This window comes from Crocuta crocuta, unplaced genomic scaffold (genome assembly GCF_008692635.1).
Source record: "Crocuta crocuta isolate KB4526 unplaced genomic scaffold, BGI_CrCroc_1.0 scaffold334, whole genome shotgun sequence".
Taxonomy (NCBI): domain Eukaryota; kingdom Metazoa; phylum Chordata; class Mammalia; order Carnivora; family Hyaenidae; genus Crocuta; species Crocuta crocuta.
In genome coordinates, this window is record NW_027533260.1 from 5,596,325 (window position 1) to 5,618,725 (window position 22,401).

The window sequence follows — 22,401 nt, forward strand, 5'->3', positions numbered from 1 at the left end:
GGGGTCAAGCTTAGCAAACGGCTCAGCCGCGTCCGGCGGCAGGAGGCAGGAAAGGTCGGGAAGCACCGCTCGCGGCCTCTGGGGGAACGCTCCGGGACTGGCTTCTCACGCCAGGCTGGCTCCTGGGTACGGGCCGCAGGTGCCCAGGACATCTGCCCCCTCCTTGGGCGAGACCGGGCGCACGGTCTGTGGTTTGGGCAGAATCCACCCCCTCCCCCTCATCCCCGCAACCCTCCCCGGCTCCACCACCGCACTCACCCCATTGGCAGAGGAGCTGTTTCGGGCCCGACCTGGGGAGAGAGGAGGAGAGGTTGTCAGGGACTGACGACAGTGCCGGACGCCAGCACGCACGCGGGTGGCAGCGCCCGCTGAGTTCCTGGTACTGCTATTGACGCGGGGCGGCCACTCACCACCGCGGTTTATACATTTTGTAAAACAGGCCTGGGGTATATGCCTCCCCTGTTATTCGTTTTGCTATTAAGTATAAATGATTATTTCTTTATTAAAATGTTTTCTTTAATGTTTATATTTGAGAGTGAGAGAGACAGAGCGCAAGCAGGGGAGGGGCAGAGAGAGGGAGAGACACAGAATCTGAAGCAGGCTCCAGGCTCTGAGCCGTCAGCACAGAGCCCAACACGGGGCTCAAACTCACAAACTCTGAGATCATGACCTGAGCCGAAGTCGGACGCCCAGCTGAGCCACCCAGGTGCCCCTAAACGCATATTCCCCGAGCATGGGCTCTGGAACCTGACAGAAGATTCGAAATCCTGGCTCTGTCCTTTAGGAGCTGTGTGACCTTGGGCAATTGACTGAACCTCTCTGTGCCTCAAGTTTCCTCAACCATCAAACGGGTTTATTCAGCACATAAGAAATGTCCACTTTGGGGGAGTTTGGGCGGCTCAGTCGTCTGACTGTCTGGCTCCTGATTTTGGCTCAGGTCGTGATCTCACGGTTTGTGGGTTCAAGGCTTGCATCGGGCTCTGTGCTGGCCATGAGGAGCCTGCTTGGGATTCTCTTTCTCTCTTGCCCCCCAGCCCCCACTTGCTCACTCTCTCTCAAAAACGAATTAAAAACATTAATGAAAAAAAAAACATTAAAAAGAAAAGAAACGTCTAGTTTACATCAGGTGCATTCGAGGCTCTGCAGATACATCCGTGAAGAAAAGAGACAAAAATTCCTGCCCGTACGGAGCCTGTATTAATCAGAGTGACAGTGCTGCCAGCAGTGATGGATACAGCTCATACACACCCCGCCTGTGGCTTACCCTGTGCTAAATGCTGTGCGACGTGTGTTACCTACACAAGCAGGTACACGTACTCCCATTTCCAGATGAGGAAACCGAGTCAAGGAGAGGAGGTCATTTGCCCGCGATGACACAATTAATAAAGAAGTTAGAATGAGGGCCCAGACCCAGGCAGTCTGGTCTGTTTCTGGAGATGCCACACTTGGCACACACTTCCTCCAGGGGCCCTTGTGTGCCCGGCCCGGCGGCAGGTGGTGCTGGGGACACGGCCGTGGCCTTATGAGTGACAGTTCCGGCTCTGCCCTCCGAGGGATCGCAGGGCGTTGGAGAGACCGTGTCCCAGAATGGGGCAAGGGCTGGGGTGGGGGAGCCCAGGGAGATCAGGGAGGGCTTCCTGGAGGAGGAGGAGGGGGAGGAGGAGGCGGAGGAAGGGGCCTCCAGCTGGGACGTGAGGCAATTTTGTTCAGTGGTCGAGGGGACAAGCTTTGTGGTCAGCAGAACTGCTTTCTACTCCTCTGACTTCCCAGCTGACCGCAGCTCTCCAAGCAAACATCTCCTCATCTGTAAAATGGGGCTCACAGCACGAGGCCCTCTGCAGTGTACGAGTGTGTGCGCGCGCGCTCTGTTGTGCGGAAAGTGACGGCCAGGTAGGAAGAGCTCTGCAAAATGTCGCTCTTATACAGCTCTTCTCGCGAAGCCCAAGGACTTCACCAGAAGGGGCCGTGGGGAGGGTGCTCCAGGCAGGGAACAGCCTGTGTGAAGCCCTTGAGTTAAGAGCATCAGGCCCTTGGGGGGCGCCTGGGTGGCTCAGTCGGAGCGTCCGACTCCTGCTCAGGTCATGATCTCACGGTCTGTGGGTTCGAGCCCCGCGTCGGGCTCTGTGCTGACAGCTCAGAGCCTGGAGCCTGCTTCCGATTCTGTGTCTCCCTCTCTCTGCCCCTCCCCTGCTTGCACGCTTGCAAAAATAAATAAACAGTAAAAAAAAAACATAAATAAATAAAAGTTTTGGGTCCTTTAGAGCATCAGGCATCCTTTAGGGTGTCCGTGCTGCTATGGTCCCTAAACATTTGTACAAGGAGTCAGTGATCCAAGGAGCCAGATTCCTTGAATGTGGGGCCCCCGTGTGTAAAACGGGGGGACCCCAAGGCACCCCGAGGCACTGAGGATTCAGTGGGAGATGGCCACGTGGGGGGCTTAGTAGGCGCCCGGCCACGGCAGCTGTGGGGCCATGCGCTCACGGCGGAGGGGCAGGGGACACGGTAAAGAGGAAGGACTCACGGGAGCGTCTGAGCCACCACAAAATCGGCAGCACCAACAGGACCACTATGACCACGATCAGGACGGTCAGGACGATGGACAGGCCTCTCTGTGACACCTCCTTTGGAGATTCTGCTGGAAGAGAAGCAAGAGCCAGGGTTGGGTCCCCGGCCCCCAGACCCTTACTCCGAATCCTTTAGGAAGCTACCACTCCGCCTCCCTTGGTCTGTACGGTTCAGGGGGACTTGACCCCACCCTGTGGCTCTTAGCACGAGACTTCGACCCCGGCCTGGCTGATCAGAGCATTGCATTGTCCGTGGCTGTGGTGAGGGATTCCGAGGGCGGGGTGGGGGCGTGGGGGGGTGCGGGTTGTGACCCGGGCTGCATCAGTGACCGGCAGCCCTGGGACCTGGGCTAGAGCTACGGAAAGTGGTGTCTTCTCTCTCCTGGGGCTACTTAACCAGGGGAGACGCGAGGCCACAGCCGCTGAGGGGACATCTCGCCTCCCGGAGGGGGACCCTCTCTGAGCGCACACGCAGTCAGCCCAGAGCAAAGCAGAGGCGGGAGACGTAAAGGAAAGTTCCGGGGTTACCCCCGGCTGGAGCGTGTGGGTCTGACCGCACCCGAAGGTGCGTTTTTCAATAAAGTCCCGTTTTTTTTTGTTTCTGTTTTTTGCTTAGACTATTTGGAGTTGGGCTTCTATCAACCGCAATGGACAGAGGGCTGCCTAATATGGTTGGGAAGGCCTTTCGGGGTCCCTGGGGACAAGCCTCGGGCAACAGCCCCGGCCTGGGTTTGCGGCGTGGCGCAGGTGTGGCCGTTGCAATGGGTCGGACGGTGCATTCGTGGGGTGAAGCGGACCGCTGGTCCTTCCGGGAGGGGGCGAGGGGTTGAATGGGAATTCGGGAGCGTTCTTGTGGCTGAGGGCTCCCTAACCAGGGATCGCCTCCGCACCTCTCCCTCCGGAGGGATCTGTTCCCTTTGCTCCCTCTGTTCTCTCCACCCGGGGTGGGGGGAGGGGGTCCTCACCTGTCACCAGGACGGTCAGTTCTGCCTGGCCAGTCCCTAGGGCGTTGGTGACGCGGCAGACGAAAGTGGTGTTGATTGACTTGTCCACAGTACGGATCAGGAGCCGCGAGCCCTGGGGCTCAGCAGAGGGTGGCACGGGACCCTGGGTCCTGGGAGACACGGACGGGCGAGGAGGCGGCAGGTGTGAGCTCTAACTGTATGAAGCTAAGCCAAGCGAAGGCCCGAAAGTTCCCTGAGTCCTCCTCTCATGCCCACACCCAGCCTGGCAGCAGGTGCCGTCCGCCCCACCTTCGAACCCTCTCCAGACTCTGACCACTCGGCCGTCCTCCCTGGGGGCTGAGCACCCACCCCCACCCCGTTCCTGGGCTGCGTCGGCCACCTTCTCACAGGGCTCCCCGCCTCCATGGCAGTGGGCAGAGAGATCCCGTTAGAACGAAGCTGTTCGCCACCCTGCGCTCTTCAGTCACCCTGTGACTCCTGCGTCACTCCGCGTAGACCCCAAGTACAGACCCCATGAGCCGGCTGCGGGTACCACTGTCCACACTGTCTGCTACGCCCCCCATGGGGCCCTACTCATCTTCGAACACTACAGTGATGCCGCCACCTCAGGGCCTTTGCATATGCTGTTCCCTCTGCCGGGAATGGTGTTCCCCTGTGTCCCGGCACAGCTCACCCTCACTTCCTTCAGGCCTCTGCTCAGACGTCACCTCAGTGGCACCTTCGCTGGCCACGCTGTTTTAACTGCCACGTCCCCCTCCCCTGCTTTACCTCTTCCCCAGCATTAATCCTTGGCCGACACCCTCTGCTTTACAGTATTACTTTGTTTACCCTTTCCCTCCCTGGCTAGAATGGAGGCGCCAGGAGGGGAGGGAATTTGGTCTGTTTTATTTGCCAAGGTATGTTGGCCGATGGCACTCAAGGAACAGTCAAAACACTTTGGCGTAATGGATGGAGGAGACGCCAGCGCGGGTCTGGGGCATTTTGCGGAGCTGGGACGGAACCCGGCTATGTGGCTCCCGCGCCTACATCGCGGCTGGTGGTTTGAGGTGGGGCAGTAAAGGCGTCAGCCGACACCGTTGGAAGAGCTTTGACTGCGATTCCTTTGACTGGCGGTAGAGACTTGACTGCAGCCATCCCGACACGGACAGGCAGGGACGGCCACCACTGCTGCATCCGCGTGGGTGCAAACGGGGCACGAGCTCACGTTCAGGACCCGTCAAATAAGTGAGGACAGAGCCAGCATCACTGGAAAGGGGACCATGGACGCTTCGAAATGCACGAAAGGTGAAAGACTGCCGGATGGAGGGAGGGGTGGACGGAGGGACAGAACCGTGCTAGAGCGAGTCCAGCAAAAGGTCAGTGGGAAAATCCACGTGGTGGGTGTTCACTGGAAAATTCTTAACATCTTTTCTGTATGTCTAAAAACTGCCCTGAGGAAGCGTTGAGGGGAAATGGGGAGGTGGGTCGATGGGCTGGGACCCAGGAAGGCGTTCATGCGTTAGGGGAAAAGTTTTGAAATTGTACCTGTAGCAGTTTTTGTTCAGAAGCGTAGAGAATAAAAGACAGGAAGGATATATAACAACGGGTAATGGTGGATATTTCTGGAGCTGGCTGGGTACACTTGACTACGGGTGCTGTTTTTTCTTGCTCATTACTGGATTGTCTCAAGTGTCTATGATGGTCAGAAGTTATTTTGTAATAAGAACGAAAGCCCGGTACAAATTATCTAAGACAATCTGTCCCTTTGCCGTTTTCTTTCCCCACTCTTAACCCTGGCTTTGGCATGAACTTGAGGAAATCTGACTGCTCTGTACTGGGGCCAGACCTGCTCCATCAGAAGTGACTGAGCAGACTACATGAGGGGACCGGGTGGGGGTGGGGAGGTAGCACAGCCCAGAGGTTAAGAGGGTTGGCTTGCAGCCACTTCTGCCCCCTTGTGGCTATGGGACCCCCCCCCCCGAAGGACTGTACCTATTGGGGCCCAACTTATCTTTCTTCTTTAATTTTTAAAAAGTGCTTATTATTTTTGAGAGACAGAGAGACAGAGCGCGAGTAGGGGAGGGGCAGAGAGAGAGGGAGACCCAGAATCTGAAACAGGCTCCAGGCTCCGAGCTGTCAGCCAGAGCCCAACGCGGGGCTTGAACTCATAGACTGTGAGATCATGATCTGAGCAGAAGTAAGATGCTTCACTGACTGAGCCACCCTGGCGCCCTGGGCCCCAACTTATCTTTAATCCCAGGGTAATAGTGCTTCCTATGCCCGGAGTGTGGGCATCACATGGGGTCAGGTGACCACGGGTGCACAGCAGACAACGGACAAGAGCAGGTGTAATGGTGAACCTGAACTAACCCCCGTTATAAACTGTGCGCGCCAGACAGAAATTTCACTGGGACCTAAAGTCAACTCCTCTCTTTTTACTTTCTTGTGCCTCCCTCCTCCCTCAGGCAAGGGAATTCTGCCCCCAGCCCCTCCTCCCTCAGACCCAGGGGTCCAGGCCCCCAGCGCCCCCCCCAGACTCGGGTCCAGGTCCACCCAGGACTCACGTGCTCCAGTCGTAGCCCGTGGGCTCTGGTTTGCTGCGGACGTCACAGGTCAGGGTGGCCTCGCTGTGGCCGAGGTACCAGTTGTCATCATAGCCGGAGATGGAGACCTCGGGCGGGTCTGGAGGAAACAGACACACAGACCCTTCAGGGGGGCCAAAGACATGTGGGATCATGTCGTAATGAGGAAAGGCCTCCCTGAGTTTTGGGAACAGCTCAAGAGAGAGACATCTGTCAGGAGCCCAGGGCAATGGATCCCCTCAGAGAATAAGAGGCCAGAAGTCCTCGGCAGGGTGGGAGATAGCGGGGTGTTGAGAAGGCTTCTCAGGACCTGTTTCTCTCTACTCGTTTTCCTGGGTAAGCCAGGTCCTTGTGTGCCTTGGGTGTCCTGTGAGAAAAGGCCTCTTAGACACTCATAACCCACAGAAGCATATTCAAGGCTCTGACAAGTCCTGCAGGAAGAATCCTGGATGACCCTGCTTCAGCTGCTATTTATCCAGCCTAAATGTGATTGGCCAGGAAGGTGTTTCAAAGTCCCTGGTGGGGCGCCTGGGTGGCTTAGTCGGTTAAGCGTCCAACTTTCGCTTAGGTCATGATCTCGCGGTTCATGGGTTCGAGCCCTGCGTCAGGCTCTGTGCTGACAACCAGCTCAGAGCCTGGAGCCTGTTTCAGTCTGTGACTCCCTCTCTCTCTGACCCTCCCCTGCTCACGCTGTCTCTCTCTCTCTCTCTCTCCTAGAAATAAATAAAACATTAAAAAAATTTTAAAAAAACAAAACAAAAAAACAAATTCCCCGGGGGGAAGGCCAATGAAACAGAGTGGGTTTTTTCTCTCTCTTTTTTTTTTTTTTTTGGTGGGGAGGAAGCAGTGTCAATCCCTTCCTCCCTCACACCCAGTGGCAAGGTTGAGGGTGTCCAGTGTAGACAGTGCCTGAGGGAATCAGTGTAGCAACTACTTGGAGGGAGTACTCAGTGTAGACAGTGAAGGGAGGACACAGCCCCCTGGATGAGCTAGTGTAGACAGTACCGGGAGCCAGCGCGAGACAGAACCGAGGAGAGACAGAACCGAGAACCAGCAGAGAAAACGTCAAGTGTCAATGTCGACAGACGTCACAGCAGGCGGTCTAGACAATGTGGGGAGCAGCGACAACTTCCCACAGCTGGTGGCCAAGCTTCCCACAGCGGGGGCAGCGCGGTCTGTGGCCCATGCGTCCGGCATGGATGATGGAGAAACAGTGTAGAAAATGGTCACGGGACGTGGTATAAACAATGCAGGAAGCACTGTAGCCATGAGCAAGGTCGGTGTAGACAGCTGGCTCGGGAAGGGGGTGGAGGCAGTGTGCGTAGACGATGCTCAAGGGAGAACGGGGTGGGGTGTCCATGCAGACAGAGCCAGGGTAGACAAAAGAAGTGATGAAGGACGCAAAAGACACTGCTGTCGGGACCCAGGGCCCCCCGTGGACAACGTGGCGGGGCGGAGACCGTCGTGTGGAAGCCCTCCTCTTGCTCACACTGGGCACACTCACAAGGCACAGCGAGGGTCACGGGCAGCAGGACGGGCTTCTTGAAGCTCTCGTGCTCCACTCGGCAGGTGACGTTCTGGCCGTCCGCCTGGCTGGAGGGCATGATGGTCAAGAGGCTGACGACATCGGCTGTGCCAGGCAGGTGTCCTGGCACCAGGCTCTCATTGGCCTTCCCGCCCGGGAGTGACCAGGAGATCCGGGCGGGCGGGCGGCCTCCACGGGACGTGCAGCGGGCCACGGGCACGGGCCCCGGGCCGAGCGGGCCGAGCGGGACCTCCTCGGGCTCAGCCTTGTTCTCCGGCTGGGCTGTGGAGGGGAGTGAAAGGGACCGGTTAGTCCTCGCCTGCGGTCCTTCAATGGACATCTCAGCAGCGGGCGGGGGGCGGGGGAGCCGGCTGAGAGAACAGGAGGGCCAGGTTCAAATCCCAGCTCCGTCCCTGAGCCACTGGGTGGCTTCGGGCACGTCTGTGCCTCAGTTTCTCTGCCTGTCAACTGGGGATAATGATAGGCTCTCAGGCAATGAGATTATGCAGAAAATCATACTTGGCGCATAACAACTGCTTGGTAACTGATATTATTGGGAAGTGAAGGCATTGCCTGGTGGTATGATGGGCAGTGTCGGGGACCCGGGCATGACTGAGACGGCCCTGGACCTGCCTTCATAGGGTACACAGTCCAGGGGGAAGACAGACTTCCCCACATACTGGCACCCCAGAGCGGGCCAGGCTGGGATGGGGGACCCCAGAAGGAGTGCTGCAGTCTGTGGTAGCAGTTAAGGAGGCCTTCATGGAGGAGGGAAGGGCTGAGCAGGTCGAGAAGGGAAGTGAGGGGCTCAAGGTGACGCAATTGTAATGGACAGAGCTAGGCTTTCACACAGGTCTGACTCCAAACACCTCTTGACCATTTCTCTTTCTCTTATATGTATATGTGTGTGTGTATATATATATATATATATATATACACACACATATATATGTATGTATAAACACACATATATGTATGTATATACACATGCATATATGTGTATATATATACTTTAACGCTTATTTATTTATTAAAATTTTTTTTCAATGTTCTTATTTATTTCTGAGAGAGAGAGACAGTGTGAGCAGAGGAGGGTCAGAGAGCGAGGGAGACACACAATCCGAAACAGGCTCCAGGCTCTGAGCTAGCTGTCAGCACAGAGCCCGACGCAGGGCTCGAACCTACGAACCGTGAGATCATGACCTGAGCCAAAGGCGGATGCTCAACTGACTGAATCACCCAGGCGCCCCAATGCTTATTTGTTTTTGAGAGACAGAGAAAGATAGAGCATGAGCGGGGGAGGGTCAGAGAAAGAGGGAGACACAGAACCCGAAGCAGGCTCCAGGCTCTGAGCTAGCTGTCAGCACAGAGTCCCACGCGGGGCTTGAACTTGTGAACCGCGATCTCATGGCCTGAGCCGAGTCAGACGCTCAACCAACTGAGCTCCCCAGGCGGCCCCTTGACCATCTCTTTATCATCATTCTTTTTTTTTTTTTTTAATGTTTTATTTATTTCTAGGAGAGAGAGAGAGAGACAGCGTGAGCAGGGGAGGGTCCGAGAGAGAGGGAGTCACAGACTGAAACAGGCTCCAGGCTCTGAGCTGGCAGTCAGCACAGAGCCCGACACGGGGCTCGAACCCACGAACCGCGAGATCATGACCTAAGCAAAAGTCGGACGCTTAACCGACTAAGCCACCCAGGCGCCCCTCCTTTATCATCATTCTGGTGATCCCCAAACCTGGGGTTTCACTTGGTTCCTTCCTCATTATTGTCTGTTGTTGTAGTGTGATTATGGGCGGGAAGTTTCTCTTAAATTTGACTCACTGGTTGGGTTTTTTTTTTTTTTTTTGTAAAATACTGAGAATTTTATGTAAAGTACATAAAATTTCCCAAACAACTATTACCTGGTCTACTTGGTATCTGGGATGAGTAAGTTGCTAACAAAAATATTATTTGACATTAAAACTAGTTTCTGTCTCTGCCGGCATGGAGTTTGGGGGGCCTTCAGTGCAGACACGAAAAGCCGTGTTTCTAGTTGTTCCTTTTTGTTTCTAATAAACATTTTTAAATGTTTTTATTTTATTTCTTGATGAAGAGACAGAGTGCGAGTGGGGGAGGAGCAGAGAGAGAGAGGGAGACACAGAATGGGAAGCAGGTTCCAGGCTCTGAGCTGTCAGCACAGAGCCCAGCTCTGGCTCGAACTCACGAACTGTGAGATCACGACCTGAGCTGAAGTCAGACGCTCACCGGACTGAGCCCCCCAGGCGCCCCTAGTTGTTTCTGAGTCACATAAAGGATCACAGTAGGGGCTGCAGAATGTGGTGCACAGCATAAAGGTCGCTCTCAGGACCAAAGTGACGGAGGTGGATGAATGTTTTTCCCATCTGCCACTGGGTATTGTGAGCCCCCCAACACCGTCCCTGCGATTATCTCCTCTCAGGTTCATGGCCAGTGCCCCGCGAGGCTTCCGCAAAGGACGTTTTCTCTGGTTTTCCCACGACAGGGGCTTTGATGGCTGGGGCATATTCTAAAGCAGTCATGACCGGGCCAGGCCGCAGGGACAGACTATACGTGGCTTTGGGGTTGCTATCAGAGGTGCCTCATCCAGGATGAACCGCAGAGCTCGATTCAGAATTTGATAATGAAAATATTCCGGTGCGAAGCCTAGGACCACAGCATGAAGATCCTCTTTTTTTGTGGGCGCCTGGGGGGCTCAGTCGGTTAAGGGTCTGACACCGGCTCAGGTCATGATTTCACAGTTTGTGGGTTCGAGCCCCGCGTTGGGCTCTGTGCTGACAGCTCAGAGCCTGGAGCCTGCTTTGGATTCTGTATCTCCCTCTCTGTCTCTGCCCCTCTCCCGCTCACTCTCTGTCTCTGTCTCTCCCCTGCTCATGCTCTTTGTCTCTCTCAAAGATAAACAGGGGCGCCTGGGTGGCTCCGTCGATTAGCCCTCCAACTCTTGGTTTCGGCTCAGGTCACTGTCTGGGTTTGAGCTCCACATCGGGCTCTGCACTGACAGCGTGGAGTCTGCTTGAAATTCTCTCTCTCCCTCTCTCTCTCTCTGCCTCTCCCCCGCTCATGTGCTCTCTCAAAATAAATACACTTGAAAAAAATAAACATAAAAACAAAGATCACTTGTTTGAATTCCCCCGAAATCAGGTAGCGCCCCTGATCATCCCCTGGGAGCATGGGACCGACCTGTTTCTGCCTTTCCAGTCTGTTCTGTGCATTCCGATCATTAATGAAGATAATGGAGAAGGTGGGAAGGAGTTAAGTTCCTTGAAGCCCACTCCTGTGTTTCAGCCCTCCCTCCTCTACCAACGGGAGTAACAGCCATTGACAGCGGCAGAAGCTCCCAGGGGCCTCAGTTCTAAACCCCATTAAAGTCCTGAGACCCTCAGGACAGCTTTCTGACGGCGGCACTGTGGTTACCAAGCCCATTTTACAGAGGAGGGAAGGAGAATCCGAGATGAAAGCACTGGCCAAGCTGGGGGCAGAGGCCNGAGCCGGATGCGCGCGCTCTTGCTGCCGTCCGGGAACAGGGCGAAGCGGCAGGTGTAATTGGCTTCGTCCTCCAGGCGCAGCCCTCGAAGGGCCAGCGTCGCGTCCCGCAGCTCCTCGCCCCGCCTGGCGGCCACGAACTCCAGCCGCCCGGGCTCGGGGAAGCTGGAGCCCTGTGTGGGGTGGAAGACCGCCACGTTGACGTCGTCCCCCGCCGCGGTGCGCCGCGTCCAGGTCGCCTGGGTCACCTGCACTTTGTGTTCCAGGGGGGGCAGGTTGCACTTGAGCTCCACCGTGTCGCCCGGGAAGCCGAGCACCTGCTCTGGAGCCTGCACATCGACCGTCCCGGTCCCTGCGGGGGAAACGAGGTGGGGAGGTGGGGACGGGGTTCAGATCCGGGTCTGCGGGCTTCCGCTCACACTGGGTCACCGACCCGACCGCGCCAATTCACGGGGCCATTATTACCGTATTTCCCCGTTCTCAGCATCATCGATGTGTTTAAATGTAGTTAAAAACTTAAAGCTGCCATTGAAACCATTTCAAAGGGCACGATGCCCGTGGCATTGACTTGTGCATGTAATCATCACCGATAACTAGTTCCAGAGGTTTCTATCAGCTCAGTGTCATCAATGCCGCTGTGACGCTGTCATTATACAGCACGTCTCACTGAGGGATGGGAAAAGGGGCAGAAACACTTAAGTCTTCGAATCCATGAAATACGGTATTATTATTATTATTATTAATTATTATTATTGTTATGCATGAATCCCGACTGGGAGAAGGTTTGTACATCCTGGCACAAGAGGGTGGGTGATTATAACCCAAGGATTTTGGATCCCTTCCAATCTCTGCTGTGAGGCTGCAGGCAGGTTACTCAAACTCTCTGATGCTTTTTCCTAATTTGTAACATGGGGCTAATAACAGTTAATGCTCACAGTTTGCTTACACAGATCACGGGCTATTCTAAGTCTTTCATGCATCTCTCAGCATTGAGTCCCTAAACAGCTCCTTGAGGCAGGCACTACTGTCAGCCCCACTTTACAGATGGGGAAACCAAGGCACGGAGTCATTTGCTCTAGGACACAGAGGGGGTAAATGGGAGAAGTGGGATTTGGACCCTGGGGTCTGACATCTAACCCATAAGGCTGTGTATTAAAATCTTTCAGCTTCGGGGCACCTGGGTGGCTCAGTGGGTTGAGGGTTGAGCATGAGACTTCAGCTCTGGTCATGACCTTGAAGTGCGTTTGTGGCTTCAAGCCCTGCATCCAGCTTGCTGCTGTCAGCGTGGGGTCCTGCTTCAGACCCTCTGTCCCTCTGTCTCTCTGCGCTCCCCCCCCAGCTCTCACTCTGCTCTCTCTCTCAAAAAAGTAATACTTAAAAAAAATTAAAAAAAATAAAAAACTAAGAAAAAAATCTTTCAGCCTAGGGCTTCAGCACACAGTAGGTCCCCAATATATGTATTGGCTCATACTGATATTAATAAATAAAATCCTATGCATTCTTATTATTAATAAAGATAATGGAGAAGGTGGGAAGGAGTTAGGTTCTTTGAACGCCAGTACTCCTACTCATTAGCTGTAGGTCTGTGTGTGGGTGGTTTCACTTCTCTGAGCTTCACTTTTCTCCTCTGTGAAATGGGCATGGTTATAGCACAGTAGAGTTGTTGGGAAGAGGAGGGGATGAAATCTTTGTAAAGGGATTAGCGCATGCCAATGACTCTATCAAGGTGAACGGTATAATCAGTATGTTATAAGGAAGAGGAAGCTGGGAGGTAGCGGACAGAGGTGCCTGGAGTGTGCTGTGTGGAGGAGGGCACAGCGTGGACACAGGGTGTGTGCTGTGTGGAGTGGTGAGCACGCCAGTGTGGGCTCCAATGCCAGCTCTCCCATCGATGCGCTTTGTGGCTCTGGGCAAGTGAGCCTCCTTCTCTGGTGCATTCCTCCACCAGGGGGCAGGCCTCCCCCACCCTGAGAGGAGTGTACTAACCACACACAGGTGCCTACTCTGTGCCAGGCCCTGAGCTGCCTCCTTAGAAGTGGCCTCCGGCAACCCTCTCCACGGCCCCACGACGTGTGCATTAGTACTTTCCTCCCCACTGGACAGAGAGGGCAAGTGTGTTCCTGAGGGTCAAGCCACTTTCCTTTTTAATTTATTGGGGGGGGAGGGGCAGAGAGAGGGAGACACAGAATCCCAAGCAGGCTCCAGCTCTGAGCTGTCAGCACAGAGCCCGACGCGGGGCTCAGACTCAGAGACCCCGAGATCATGATCTGAGCAGTAGTCAGATGCTTTACCCAGTTGAGCCACCCAGGCGCCGCAGGGCTGCTGCTCCTTGCTGGTGCCTTGGGCAAGTTACTTCCTCTCTCTGTGTCTTAGTCTCCTCATCTGTAATTGTTGGCTACAGTAGGACCCGTGTTGGGAATCTCCTTAAGGGGTTTAGGTTTCTGTGAACTCCTCACGCCTTGGGAGAAGCGCCCTGTGTTCTGGGAATCACCTTTCGGGAAACGCCGACATGGGGCACTGTGGCTTCCCCAAGTCTGCATTCGGTATGGATACTGTTCACGTGGATTATCCCTATGGTTCTTACCAAGTGCAACATCGCTCACCGTCTTCCCGGGGCACAGTCTTACGGGGTAGGTAGAAGCCCTCCCCACCCCCAACACATTTTATGGAAACAGAGTCAGGGCCATCTGATCGCAGGGCTGTATCCCCAGGAACACTGCCTGAAGCACAGTAAGCGCTCCGGAAACGCGTATGGAATGAATGAATGCATGCATGCGTTCATACTGGACACGACCCTGGACGCAGTGTAGACCAGCCCGGGGGCCAGCCCTAGGCTCTGCCCCTTGCTGGCTCGCCCAGGCAAGCGGCTTGACCCTCAGGAACGCCCTCGCCCTCTCTGTCCAGTGGGGAGGAAAGGATTAATGTCCCTAGATCCATACATTTGGGGTCAGAAGCGGAACGGGGTTAAGTGCCGCCGCCCTCCGGTCCCCCGTCAAGCGCTCCCTTGTCCCCGATCAGCGGCCCGCTGGAGTTTGGGGGGGGGGGCACATCCGGCCCCGGTGAATTGAAGGGCCGGGGCATGAGTCATCATCTGCTGAGATTCTCCCAAAAGCTGGTGGCCCTACGGTGTATCCAAGTCTGGCCTGGGTCGGGCCCGGGGACCCAAGCTCTCCAGGCCCCGGGGCGGCTGGGAAGCCGGGAGGGCCCGGNCCCAAGTGAAATCATCTGGTGTCTGTCTTCCTCTGACTGATTTACTTCATTTTTTTTAATTAAAAAAAAAAGTTTATTTATTTTTTGAGAGAGAGAGAATGGGGCAGAGGCGGAGAGAGGGAGACACAGAATCTGAATCAGGCTCCAGGCTCTGAGCTCAGCACAAGATCATGACCTGAGCTGAAGTCAGATGCTTAACTGACTGAGCCACCCAGGGGCCCCTGACTTATTTCATGATTTAAAGGTCGAGATGGCTGAGTGCCCCAGCAGAGATTCCAACCTGCAGCTGGCACAGATTACAAATTTTTAACACCCAGGCCCAAAACCTCTGGACTTTGGAGCCAGATAAGGTCTCATATGGGGCCAGCTGCTTCTCCTCTTGGGGCCTCCGTTTCCTCATCTGAAAAATGGGTATGATAACAGTACTCCCCTCCCAGGACGGTTGTAAGGTTTAAATAAACAAAGGTTTATTTAGCCCGATTCTTGATATTATAGTTTGTACTCAATAAGCAGCAGCTATAACAGTAACAACTATTACCGTTATTTTATGGCTACCATTTAGTAATAATGTTGGTGACAATGATCCACCCTTTCTTCCTTCAACACAGATGTATTTTATTTTATTTTAGTTTTTAATATTTTTTTCCCTGAGAGAGAGAGAGAGGTACAGCGTGAGCAGGGGAGGGTTAGAGAGAGAGGGAGACACAGAATCCGAAGCAGGCTCCAGGCTCTGAGCTGTCAGCACAGAGCCTGAGGCAGGGCTCAAACCCACGAACCATGAGATCATGACCTGAGCTGAAGTCGGATGCTCAACCGGCTGAGCCACTCAGGCACCCCAATATAGATTTATTTTATAAAGTTTATTTTGAGAGAGAGAGAGAGAGAGAATGTCTGTCTGTGCGTGAGCAGGGGTGGGGCAGAGAGAGGGAGAGAGAATTCCAAGCAGGCTGTGCACCAGCAGCACAGAGCCAGATTCAGGGCTTGATCTCACAGACCATGGGATTGTGACCTGAGCTGAAATCACAAGTTGGATGCTTAACTGACTGCACCACTCAGGTGCCCCCCCCCCCCTGCCCCTACATATATTCACTGAATCAGGTAATAATACAGACAAAAATCTCTTTCTGTGTGAAGCCTGCCTTCTACTGGAGGGAAACAGGTGTTAACAGATTAATACACAGAACATCAACCCTCTGGTGGGGTCATGGTTATAAAGCCAACATACAACAGGGAGAAGGATGAGAAAGAGAGAGACACCAAGAGAGACAGAGGCAGAGATGAGAGAGACAGAGAGAGGCACTCAGAGACTGGGAGGTAGGGGGAGAGAAAGGGAGAAACAGATACCAAGGGACAGAAGAGAGACGAAGGGAGATGAGACAGGGCAAGATGAGAGAGAGAACTGGGGCGCCTGGGTGGCTCAGTCGGTTAAGCGTCCGACTTCGGCTCAGGTCATGATCTCACGGTTCGTGGGTTCAAGCCCCATGTTGGGCCCTGTGCTGACAGCCAGCTCAGAGCTTGGAGCCTGTTTCAGATTCTGCGTCTCCCTCTCTCTCTGCCCCTCCCCCGCTTGTTCTCTGTCTCTGTCTCTCAAAATAAAAACATTTAAAAAAAAAAAAAAAGATGAGTGAGAACTGAGAGTTGACAGAAGGGCCCTGAGAGTCATATACTCACTGAGACAGGGCTTGGGAGACTGCCTGGTCCCCAGCTGCCGTCCCTCCTGGCTGTGGACCTCATCAGGTCCCCTAGCAGCTCCAACCCTTATTCTGTGACACCCTCCTATCTTTCTAGACAATTCCCCTTTTGGGCTTTGGCAACTTTGGAGGGTTTTGTCTCCCGCTGACCTCTTTGGCTTGGGCCCGGTGCCCATGCGTGGCATGTGGATGTGGGTGGGGGCCTCTGACACTGGGCTCTGTCACCCTGGCTTGTGGGTGGATTTCTGAATGGAAGCATGGAGGCTGGTGTCTGGGAAATCTCTGCATTTTCTTTCTTTCTTTTTTTTTTATTAAAAAAAGAAATGTATTTCTTAGAGAGAGAGACAGCGCGAGCAGGGGAGGGTCAGAGAGAGGGGGAGACACAGAATCCAAAGCAGGCTCCAGACTCTGAGCTGGCTGTCAGCACAGAGCCCGACGTGGGGCTTGAACCCACGAACCGTGAGATCATGACCTGAGCCGAAGTCGGACGCTTAACCGACTGAACCACCAAGGTGCCCCAGTCTCTGCATTTTCTGCCAGCCTTGTTCTGGGGCGCTGAGTTATCTCTGAATCTGAAACCTGTGGCTCCTGCTACACTCCTCCTCCGGACCATGATGTCACCCTCCGGAGTTCCCCCTCCTCCAGGGCTCCCCAGCCACTGCGGCTCCAGCAGCTGCCCCTCTCAGAGGTCTGGATGGCCGGAGGCTGCCCCCTCCTGCACAGGTGTTTGGGCTTCAGATTTGGGGCGCACCTCATTCCATACCCTCCTTCTTTCCCACGGGACATCTGACTCCTCTTCGACAGGAATGGAACTCTGTCTCAAAACAAGCCATAAAAGGGGCACCTGGGTGGCTCAGTTGGTTAAGCGTCCGACTTCAGCTCAGGTCATGATCTCACGGTTCGTGGGTTCAAGCCCCACGTCGGGCTCTGTGCTGACAGCTCAGAACCTGGAGCCTGCTTCAGATTCTGTGTCTCCCTCTCTCTCTGCCCCTCTCCCACTCATGCTGTGTGTGTCTCTCGCTCGCTCTCAAAAATAAACATTAAAAAAAAAGCCATAAGAGCCCTGATCCTAAACAAGGTCATGTAGAGAGAATGATACTGGCCCTCAGTCACTGAGGCTTAAAAGCGGGGTCAAGGTTAGGGATGAGGTGAAGGTTAGCGATGGAGTCAGAGATGGGCCCAGAAGAGGGAGGGTCTCAGGGATGGGGTCAGTGGAAGAGGGAAGGCCTTCAGGGCCTGGTTTTCCTGACCCCCCCCCCCAACCCCAGGAAAAAAAATTGGGTCAGTAAATACTTGAGAATGCCCAAAGCGCCATGCTGTCAAATCGCTGAATTAAATGAAATATCTTGTTTCAGGTCTAGATGAACCCAGGTGAGGGTGTGATGATGGGGGGGGAGGGGCGGAGATTGCTTGTTGCCAGATGGAATGGGTGCGTGGAGACAAGAGACAGCCCCTCCCGTGACCCCCCTTCCCACCTCTGAGCCCTGAGGACGATCTGGGGGTCTCCTTGAAACCACCCCCCTTCAGTGGTTCCCTTGACTGAACAGGCCCGCGGTCAGCTTTGAACCCGTCCTCAGCTCATGGGCCTTTTGGGTACTTCCAATGCTTTGCCCAAGGCGAGGGTGCTGTCCCGCACAGCAGAGTCCACGCCGTTTCCCTCCCACGTGACGCTGTTTCCTTCCCACGTGACGGCATCACTTCCTGGCGTTCCTAGAAGCCACTGCGCAGGTGCGAAGGCGCATGCGCAGTCGTGGTTTTGGAGGAGGCTGCCGAAATCACTACCGCGTGTCCCCACGGCAGTGAACTAGAGTTTCTTAAAGTTCTGATGTGAAGCTTTGTCCTGAAGCGTCTGATGGAGGCACCTGGAGGCTGGGTGGGAGGGGGGCTGAAAGAATGGGGAGGGGAGAGAAGGATGAGGGGAGAGGGGAGGGGTGGGGAGAGAGGGAGCGAGGAGAGGGAAGGCAGGGAGGGACGAATGGCTCCGGAGTGTGAGTCCTTTGGTTCAGATTCTGGTTTCACCTTTTAATACCTGGTGATCGTCGACCTGGATCAATTCTCTTGCCTCCTTTTTCTCATCCCTAAAATAGGGGATCAAAGCGGTGATGGTCGGGGCGCCTGGGAGGCTCAGTCGGTTGGGCGTCGACTTCGTTTCAGGGCATGAACTCGCGGTTTGTGGGTTCGAGCCCCGCGTCGGGCTCTGTGCTGACAGCTCGGAGCCTGGAACCTACTTCGGATTCTGTGTCTCCCGCTCTCTCTGCCTCTCCCCTGCTCATGCTCTGTCTCTCTCTGTTTCTTAATAATAAATAAACGTTAGGGGCGCCTGGGTGGCTCAGTCAGTTAAGTGTCCGACTTTCGCTTGGGTCATGATCTCGCGGTTCGTGGGTTCGAGCCCCGCGTCGGGCTCTGTGCTGACTGCCGGCTCAGAGCCTGGAGCCTATTTCAGAGTCTGTGACTCCCTCTCTCTCTGACCCTCCCCTGCTCACGCTGTCTCTCTCTCTCCTAGAAATAAATAAAACATTTAAAAAATTAAAAAATAATAATAAATAAACGTTAAAATTTTTTTAAAGTGGTGATGGTTAACTAAGTTATTTGAAAACAAGTTAGAGGGTTAAAGAGAGTATTTAGGTGCTCCGCAAATGGAGGAAGCTCTTAGCGGTGTCCTGGGGCAGGATTTTCACCTTCTGTGCTCCAAGGTGAGGCAGGAAAAGGCTGGAAAGAAACCCCCCAGCAACCACAAGAGACGCCATTCCCCAAGAATGGGCTGGCTACCAGCTGGGCGTTTCCTCTGTCTCATCTCCTGCCAGCCCCCCGCCCCCGCGTCTACTGAGGTGCAGGGGTGTAGTGGGGCCCCTCTACTGTGTTCCCTGTCTCCCCCCTTCCACATCCCACAGGCCTCTCACAGCCCAAGGAAGGCAAGGAAACCTACCCTCTCCAGCCTGCCTCCTCCTTCCAGTGATGACTTATCAGAGCCCTTACCTTCTGGCAGGCAGGGGACGAAGTCCAGGCTGTAGTTCCTCCACCATGTGGCCTCTGACTACAGCTTGATACCACTTCCTCTCCTGCTTTACGCACCAGCCAGATGGAAACGGCCACTCCGGCAGTCCTTGGAATTAAACCACCTTTGCTCACCTTCACGCAGTCCTTGGAATTAAACCACCTTTGCTCACCTTCATGCTGGGATTGCCGGGCAGTCTCCCCTCTGGTGTCCCTGAGCCCCCCTGGCTTCCCTGTCACAGCCCACTCTGAGTTGTCACTCTCTAGGGATGCGCTGTGTCACTCCCTGGGGCTGTGAGTTCCATGGAGGCAGGGCCCAGTGACCATTCAATTTCCACACTTCTTTTCTTTTTTTAAAAATTTTTTAAATGTTTTATTTATTCTAGGAGAGAGAGAGAGACAGCGTGAGCCGGGGAGGATCAGAGAGAGAGGGAGTCACAGACTCTGAAACAGTCTCCAGGCTCTGAGCCGGCAGTCAGCACAGAGCCCGACGCGGGGCTCGAACCCACGAACCGCGAGATCATGACCCAAGCAAAAGTCGGACGCTTAACTGACTGAGCCACCCAGGCGCCCCTCAATTTCTACATTTCTAAAATGGAGCTAATAATAGCACCCACTTTCTAGGGTTTGAGTGGATAATCAGAAGTGGTTCGTTAAAGCCCTTTAGCATAAATGTCGCCTTCTAGCCACACGGGTCGCTCTTGTGAATCGTGTCAATGGATTCTCTAGGAGAGCTGACCCCTTCTCCAGGAAGCCCTCCCAGAGCCGCAGCTGCCTGGTGGGCCCCGAGTCCCCAGCAGAGAGCTCTGTGTAGACCAGGGGCCGGAGGAAGGCATGTTGAATAAGCGAATAAATGAACGCATGAGTGAATGGCTTTAGCGGTTATTTGATCGCTGATTATTGTCTGTTAGTCCTCTTTCCCGCTGTAGTACGTACAGTTATGGTTTCTGTCAATACTGGAATTTAGAGGAAAATTACTCATGAAGTTCTGTGCATGTCTATATGTGTGTGTGCATGAGAGCGAGCAAGCTTGAGAGCCTGAGGAAGGGACTTTGGGTGCGTTCACAAGAGGAAAGAGATGCGGCGGAGCAGGGAGGGCTGAGGACTTAGACAAAGACTGGGCTGGAGGCTTGGATTTTGGAGGTGGCGGCTGTGACCGCTGTCGGGCGGAGACCACGTCTGTCTTCTTCCAGATTCTGTGTCCAGCGTCCAGCACAGAGCCTGCCACAGAAGGTGCCCAGGAAATATTTGTTGGGTGAACAAAGGAAGGAACCGGGTAGTGTTAAAGTCGTCTAGGAATCTTGGCTGTGCCTCTGTCTCGGTGGATCAGGGTGTGTTCAGGGCAGGTCTGGAACTGGAAGTGCTTTCAGTGACGTCAGGGAGGAGGGTGTGACTCATTGCTGATAAGCATGGGAGCCAAATATGGACCTGCAGTGGCCACTCCCTTCCAGGCTCCCAGATCCTTCATCCCAGAGAGCGTGGGTGGGTCCCCAGAACTCTCACCACTTACAGTAACCACTGCCAATCTGGCAACGTGGTATTTGAGGAGAAATACCTCCTGGCAAAATGGATGTGAGAAACAGGAGTTGTGGAGAGGGATGGCGGCCGGAGGTTAGCTGGAAATCCTATCCCCCCCCCTCCCGCTTCATCTTCTTTTGATTTTCTGCCTGTGGTCCTTAAGGACCACAAGCCAGACAGCTGCCTGGATGTGTGGAATGCCTGGATGGAGGAGGAAAATTCTGGGTTTTCTTTGTTTTTTTGTTTTGTCTTTGTCTTCTACCTGGATACAAAATGTGTGATGTCTACACAGTCACAGAATAAGCAGAAAGGGTTCAAGATTTTCAGATTTCTTTCTTTTTAAAAAAAAATTTTTAACATTCATTTTTGAGAGAGAGAGAGAGAGAGAGAGAGAATCTGAAGCAGGCTCCAGACTCTGAGCTGTTAGCACAGAGTCTGATGCAGGGATGGAACTCATGAACCTGAGCTGAAGTCGGATACTTAATTGACTGAGCCACCCAGGTGCCACTGAGTTTTCTTTTCTTTTCTTTCTTTTTAAAAAAATTTTTTAATGTTTATTTTTGAGAGAGAGGAAGAGACAGAGTGCAAGCAGGGGAGGGGCAGAGAGAGGGAGACAAGGAATCCAAAGCAGGCTCCAGGCTCTGAGCTGTCAGCACAGAGCCTGACACGGGGCTCGAACCCACGAACTGTGAGATCATGCCCTGAGCTGAGGTTGGATGCTCAACTGACTGAGCCACCCAGGTGCCCCAGGATTCTCAGCTTTATTATCTAGCATCTTGTACTTTCTACCTGCACCCCCCACCTGGGGGGGGGTGGCGGGGATGTAGGGATAGGATTTTGCTTGTTCTTGGCTCGTACTTTCACTGTGGCCCAATTCATCCACCTCTCCGTGTGGTCACAGCCTCCCTCCTCATCATGCAAGAAATGTTTTGCCAAGTATCACCTAAATCTTTGACTTTATGGTTTAAAGCTTCAGGTGAGATGTATCCATTGGTATTAGACCGGCTGCCAGGGAACACCAAACTAAAACAACAGTGGTGTAAGTAACACAAAAGTGTGTCTCTTCCTTCGTGTACAAAGGATCCAGAGATTTTTTTAAATATTTTTTTTTATTTCTAGGAGAGAGAGAGACAGCATGAGCAGGGGAGGGTCAGAGAGAGAGGGAGACACAGACTCTGAAATAGGCTCCAGGCTCTGAGCTGGCAGTCAGCACAGAGCCCGATGTGGGGCTCGAACGCACGAACCGTGAGATCATGACCTAAGCGAAAGTCAGACGCTTAACCGACTAAGCCACCCAGGCGCCCCCAGAGATTTTTAAGACAGGGCTAGTTGGATGGCTTCACAGAGTCTTCAAGCACACATTTGCAGCGTTATCAGTGAATTGGAAATCTCTGATCTGTACTGCTTTCCAGTTTCCACGGCGAGCATGTGTAAGGGATGCAGACCTTGCTACCGTGGGTGAAATGAATATTAAAGATTCACACCAATAACGATTTCATGACATGATGCGGTTAGATGGTATAGAGCAGAGCAGTTCTGTGACCACATTGAACCAGGGGACTGAATTTATAACGGGGTGGCTGGGAGGTCTCTTTGGGGGAATTTGCACAGTTTATTTTTCCGGGTGGGGAGGGACATTATACTAATCGTCAGCTATTCCAAAGGGCGGGGTGGGGGGGCAGGCTTGCTGGAAACTTGGCCGGAGGACAGCTACACCCGGGCGGGCGAGGGTGGTGGTGTCACCGCTGAGACCCAGCCGGATTCGGAGCTGTGGGAATCCGCTTCCTCCCTGTCACCAGCGAGGCCGGAAAAATAACTCATTTCTCCTTTGACAGGAGGGAACAGGGTGGGGGGGTTGGGGAGAGAAGGGGTA

At 54.0% G+C, this 22,401-nt stretch overlaps 1 protein-coding gene across 1 annotated transcript in view; it reads right to left on the minus strand.

The window, feature by feature from the left end:
* Positions 1 to 11,468, minus strand: part of PVR (PVR cell adhesion molecule) — a gene marked incomplete at its 5' end in the record, with an annotated part of 11,934 nt that extends 466 nt beyond the window's left edge. The window contains 6 exons of the mRNA XM_077747396.1: positions 259 to 290; positions 2,522 to 2,635; positions 3,530 to 3,678; positions 6,073 to 6,190; positions 7,595 to 7,892; positions 11,103 to 11,468. Coding sequence (XP_077603522.1) covers positions 259 to 290; positions 2,522 to 2,635; positions 3,530 to 3,678; positions 6,073 to 6,190; positions 7,595 to 7,892; positions 11,103 to 11,468 — 1,077 coding nt within the window. The remainder of the gene's footprint in view (positions 1 to 258; positions 291 to 2,521; positions 2,636 to 3,529; positions 3,679 to 6,072; positions 6,191 to 7,594; positions 7,893 to 11,102) is intronic.
* Positions 11,469 to 22,401: the final 10,933 nt, after the last annotated feature.